This window comes from Mustela putorius, unplaced genomic scaffold (genome assembly GCF_011764305.1).
Source record: "Mustela putorius furo isolate JIRA1106 unplaced genomic scaffold, ASM1176430v1.1 tig00537248_pilon_pilon_pilon, whole genome shotgun sequence".
NCBI lineage: Eukaryota > Metazoa > Chordata > Mammalia > Carnivora > Mustelidae > Mustela > Mustela putorius.
This window is the reverse complement of record NW_025422387.1, coordinates 534,321-540,320: the sequence shown is the minus strand read 5'-3', so window position 1 is coordinate 540,320 and position 6,000 is coordinate 534,321. Positions and strand designations below refer to the sequence as shown.

The 6,000-nt window shown below is 55.5% G+C and overlaps 1 protein-coding gene across 1 annotated transcript in view; it reads right to left on the bottom strand.

The window, feature by feature from the left end:
* Positions 1–547: 547 nt before the first annotated feature.
* Positions 548–6,000, bottom strand: part of TMEM132D (transmembrane protein 132D) — a 518,464-nt gene continuing 513,011 nt past the window's right edge. The window contains exon 11 of the mRNA XM_045073706.1: positions 548–3,630. Within this exon, the coding sequence (XP_044929641.1) occupies positions 2,449–3,630 (1,182 nt within the window). The 3' untranslated portion in view covers positions 548–2,448. The remainder of the gene's footprint in view (positions 3,631–6,000) is intronic.

Sequence of the window (6,000 nt, the reverse complement as noted above, 5' to 3'; positions counted from 1 at the left end):
GATACTGTTGCATAGATACAAGCATTTCATGCACTTTTTTCCCTCCCCCCTGCAGAAGTCTCCAGACTGCATTTGACTATTAGAGGAATCTAAAAGTCAATCTTTTTCCTGCAGCCCAGAGCCACCGTGGGCACACCTCTGGAAGCTGACATCTGAATGGACGTGTGGCATCCAAGGAAAGGACAGAGCAATTTTCCTCGCTGCAGCCCGGAGGGAGCCGGGATATACGCTCGCCTGCCTTGGTTCGCACTTACCGCCATCAGTCAGCAGGCTTTTAGCAGAGAATTGCACATGTGATTTATCTGAAGATCCTTTCAGGTCCTGAAGGAGAGATGCTTAGTACACAATACACTTTGTCATCGTGTGTCAACATCGTCTCGGTGCAGAGAGCGACATTACACCGCGTAAGAGTGTAATTGGATTGTGCCGGGATCCTTAAATCTGCATTTTCATTTACCAAAAGCTACAGCGTTTGGAGGCCCATCTGCAATTGAGGCCGGCCCCGCAGAGGGGGTCAGTGTATAGAAAGACAAAGGACAGCCATAAAGCCGCTGAATGCAAACTTTATATTTACAGTCGGTAAGTGTATAAACATATATTACATTCTTACGATCTACAATACATTCTGCAGGGAGACGGATCGGAGAGAGGCAGCGGCTGCCGCGTTAAACGGGACATCACGCGGGTACAGATGGAAAGAAATATCAGGAGGGCTACTGAAAGCAAAGGACCGTCATTGAGAAAGGGTGACAGTTTCATCGCCCCACCAGACAGGGTGAGTCGACTCGGAGACAGGAGCAGGTGGCCGATGGCGGCTGGATTCCCAGGCTTAGAGCGAATGGGGAGCACCTCGGTTGGGGGCTGGTGGGAGTGAAGGTGGAAAGAGTGAGCTGGAGGAGGGGCGCCCACGATCTCGGGAGAATTCAATTATAGGCATTGAGGAGGAGGAGATGAGCAGAGAACGGAGAGACACAGAGGGAGGAGAGAAACAGGGTCAGGGAGACAGAGAGAAGGGACACACAGTGGAGGAGAGACACGGAGAAGAGCACTGCAGAGCGGAGACAGGAAATGGCAGAGGGGAGAGCCGTCCTCACCCCCCACCGCCCCGCCCCGCCCCCCTGCTTCTCCGGGGGCCTTCTTGCCAGGGGTCCCGCCGCCCTGCCCGGCCTTGGCAGGAGCTCGAGCTGGGGCAAGAATGCGTCAGCTCTTCATCTCTCCCTCATCTGCCTCCTACTGGCTTCCCATCTGTCCAGAGGGGTTGGGGAGACATTGAGAGTCATTCTGATTTTAAGCAATGACGTAAAAGCTCTCCGGACAGACTAGGGCCTCCCTCTCCGCTGCAAGCATGGGCACCTCGGTCCCTCCATCAGTCCAAGCCTCCTGCCCAGCCCCCCTGTGGCACAGTGGGACCCCGGCTCTCCCAGGCCACACACTCCATCTTCTTCCACATCTATTTCTGCCACTGTGGATGGGGCACCCGGTGTGGCCATCCGCGGGGCCATCACAAAACGGTTGCCCCACCTTTCCTGAGGGGCCAGGGCGATGAGTGTCCCCGGGTGTTGAATTCACCATGAGAACCGTGAATCCTCAAGCCTCTCCAGGGAAAGGACACGAGTGACGTTTGCCTGGCGGGGCCACGGCAGAGTGTCACTTGGACCTGATGCACCAGCCACGGGGGATGCTGGACAGGCCCCCGTGCCCGCACATGAGCGACGGCTCTTCGACAGCTGCTGGGGCACAGCAGTGTACATTTGAAGACGGTGAACTTTCCCGGAAAAGCCTGGTTCCTTGAACGGGCTGACATTCTGTGCCCTGTATCCCTAGTTTACCAGTAAAGGGAAGCCCCGAGTGCCCCAGAGGGCTTGCTCCTTTGTTCTCGGCATCTCGTGACAAAGATATCTGAGGCCCATTTGCCCACGTGCGGCCCTTCTGTCCCTGCGGCAGCACGCGGTCCCGCTCACGGAGGGACGCGCACCCCGGCTCGAGGAACTCGCTGTCCCCACCGTCCATCCACTCGCACCCCACCCGAGTCTCAGGCGTCTTCTGGGCTCTGCAGGAGTGAGTTCTGGACTCCCTTGGGTTTCACCATACCCAAGGGCTTTGGTTCAAGAGAAAAAAGGGTGATGGACGGGGGGCGGGGGAGGGCCGTTCTTTCCTGGGACCTCTCAGACGCTCGGTGGCGCAGAACTCATTTTTCTTCCAAGTTTTACAAATCTCGCCAGGCACGATCCGTCTCAGCACCAGCCCAGACGCTGGGTGCCGGAATGGGTGCCCCGATCCCGACATGGCGCCACCCAGCCAAGCCGGCGACCTTTGCCGGGGCTCTGCCGATGGGGGCGATCTTATCTTGTCCTGTCACGTCACTCCTTTCCCAGGGGTGCCCTGGCCACACATCCCCAAATTTAAAGGCTGAGAGTGAGTGAGAGCCCGCGTCCGTGAGGGTCTGGCTTACACGTGCTCACGTAACCCTTCCACGAAGCCATGCGGCGGTCTGCTCTCCCCGGGGTCCAGATCCTGGCAGACCCAGCGCATGTCCTCACCGCCGGCCGCTATGGAGTTCACGGTGGGGCAGCCATCGTCCGAGGGGATGGTGGTGAAGGTGGTAAATTTCACTCTTTTCCTCTTTGAGGTAGGGGACGCCGGGGGCTCGCCTCTCTGATCCCTCTCGTCTGTGACGCCGGGGCCCGGACACTTGAGCAGCTGCCCGTTGCTGCTCTTCTGGGAGTCTGTGCTGAGCAGATACTTACTCTCTTCGAAATCCACGGCCCTGTCGATGGCAGTGATCTGCTCGTCTTGGCAGGACGCAAAGTTGATGTGGTTCTCCAGCAGTTCGGAGCGGTGGCTCAGGCCGACCCAGTCGTGCGAGTGACTCAGACCTTCCTGCTCCTCGAACGGAACCTGTTTGTGCCTGTACTTCAGCGCAAAGGCCACGCAGTTGACGAGGAAGACCAGAATGGCCAGGCAGAAGACCCCCAGCAGAGCGTACATGCCGATCTCCAAGTCGGTCAACCCTTTGGAGGCCTGCGCCAGGCCGTTCTCGTCTGACTCCCCGTTGCTTCTGGGCGGGTCGCCCGGGGTCGGGAAGCTGCTGAGCTCGACGGGGATGGTCTGCAGATGGCTGTCATCATCTAAAAGGCTTCCTTGACTGCTCTTCCTCTGAAAGGTCGACCTCTCCGTCGTGGACCCCCTCCCTTCCATGAGGCCCATGGAGGAACTGCTGTGGTACCTTCCTCCGTTACTCCCCCACTCTTGCACGGGTGTTTTGGGTCTTCTGTCACTGACGTTATTTTCTAGGTGAACTCCAGCCCCAGAGTGTCCGCTGTCACTGGTGTTGGGGTTCGCATCGTTTTGGCCAAACTTAACTTTGACGTTGGCTGTTCCCACGGCCAGCACGCTCTTACGTTTGGATTTCTGGCACGATTCACTGATGACCATTTCGACCTTCACCAGGGCCCCCTGCCCTTCGGTTTCAGCAGCGATGATGGGCCACTTGAATTTGGGGTCTTGGTGGATGGAGACCACCTTCTCATCCAGGGAGGTGGTCATCAAGGAGAAGTCTTTGCCGTCGTAGATGTCTAAGGGGGTGATGGAACCATCGCTGAACTGGACCCAGCAACTGATGGCCGCTTCCTGTTGAATAAAATAAGTCAGTAAGCACGGGCCCCACAGCTCACGGAAAACCACGGCTTTGCACGGTAGACATTCAGTGGCAGAAATAACACAAGAACAAAGGAATGCCTTTTAAGCAGGCAGAAATGAGATCAGATGCATGAGGGTCATGGAAGACATTCACTGCTTTGTGGAGGTGGGAAACCAGACCACAACCATGGCCTTGACGTGAGAATGAAGGGAGCCCGGGCTAAACGCCCCATAAGAAGATCTGCTTTTCTTCCCCAAGGAATTGAAAGAAAGACAGGTTTTTTTTGTTGTTGTTGTTTGTTTGTTTGTTTGTTTTTGTTAATGGATGCTCCGGTCTGTTTCTTTTTTTTTTTCTCTCTTTTTAAAAAATTTTTATTTATATATTTATTTTTAATAAACATATAATGTATTTTTATCCCCAGGGGTACTTATGGTTTGTCTCCCTCCCAATCCCATCTTGTTTCATTTATTCTTCTACCCCCTTAACTCCCTATGTTGCATCACCACTTCCTCATATCAGGGAGATCATATGATAGTTGTCTGTCTCCGATTGACTTATTTCGCTAAGCATGATACGCTCTAGTTCCATCCATGTCATCGTAAATGGCAAGATTTCATTTCTTTTGATGGCTGCAAAGTATTCCACAAACATAGTGATCCTAAGGGGCACGTGCACCCGAATGTTTATAGCAGCAATGTCCACAATAGCCAAACTATGGAAAGAACCTAGATGTCCATCAGCAGATGAATGGATCAAGAAGAAAGCCGGGGTTTTTAAGGGGCACAAGATCCACGTCTATGCCACCATAAATTACATGTCTAAGGGCAGGACTGGCTGGTGGGATCATTTACGACCGACACACATTTCAAGGGAAAATATGACATTATTTCTATGCTGCTTTAATCCCGAGTCTCCGCTCATCCCTCACAACGGAGATGAGGGCCCCTGATCTGGACAGGGACACCCAGAGGTGCCGCAGGTTGGGTGGTGTTGGTCCCGCTGCATCTGGGTCTACGGGTGCAGGTTTGCAAGAGTTTCCAGACGCCGGGTTGACTGGGAGACAGGGAGCTAAACCAGCCAGGGAGACACACACCCTACGTGGACTGTGTCTGCCGGCCTCCTCCCCTCGGTCACACGGGGGAGACAGGGAGACCAAGGTGGCCCATGTCTCAATCTTTCGCCTTCTGGTTTTGTGGCTTAGATCACTCCCTTTGGCACCAGCTGGACCAGGCAGACCGTAATAAAGGAGATACTCCCTGATTGAACGCGAGCCTTGAATTTCAGGGAAGAGGTCGCTGTGCTTGACCTCGAACTGGCGCTTCCTCCCCAAGATCCCGAGGAACTACTCCACCCCAACCCCAGGATAACTAGCCTGGAGAGGCATGTGGCCCCCGCACACCCAGCCATGGCGCCACGGCGGACTGGACTGGGGACAAGGGGTCACGAGGGAACCTGCAAAGCCGTTCATCTCTGTGGTGCTGGGCCAGTGCGAGTCTCTCTCTGTCCCTCTCAAATGTGAAATCAGACAGATGGGCTCAGAGCCTGAGCTGCAGGACGATGACTGGGGGGTGGAGCCACCTCGGGGCCCCGCAGTGATGAGGGATGAATGAATGTCCGCGTCCAGCATCACTGCAGGACAGGAAAAAGGACTACAGTGGAAGGCAGGCGCAGGGCAGGCAGTGTGAGCGTGGGGAGGCCGTCGACATCCTGCGTCTTCCGAGGTGCCGCAGCTGGGGTCTGCTGGAGCCCCTGGTCCTGGGAGCAGAGCCCGCACATCTCAAGCTTGCTCGAGTACATTTCTCTTTCTGGCAACCAAAGCACCTCTAAGTATGACCGAAGCCACTTCTACCCGGTGTTGCTTGGCGTCTGGAAGTAGGAATGTGACTGCTGGCTTCAGCCCCGCCACGAGATACCCCTAGGGTTAGGGTTAGGGTCAGGCGTTGGCTGGACCAGCTGCTAATTGCAGAATGAGGCTGAGAAACAGCCCCAGAGCCCCAGGACGGGACACCGACTCTCCAGCTTCATCCAATCTGCCAGGAAACCGGAGCAGGAGACTCAAAAGCCATTGGATTTCCTGAGACTGAAATGTCAGAGCCAAGTGCACGTGGCGACAAGGGCCATGTGACTCAAGTACGGAGCCAGCCCCGGGCGAGCACGGTAGGCTCTGCATGTCACGAGTGGATCCGCTCCCTGGCCTTCCTCTAACTCCGTCTCACTGCCTCCTTGAGCCCCGGCCAGCGGTCCCCTGATTTTATCATCCCGCGATGACAGAAAGCAGCCCTGGCTTGTTTCCCCTTTGTTATCTGTGCCTTGTATCTTGCCTGGCACCCGGCCCTGAGAACAAGGAGATTTGTCTCCGG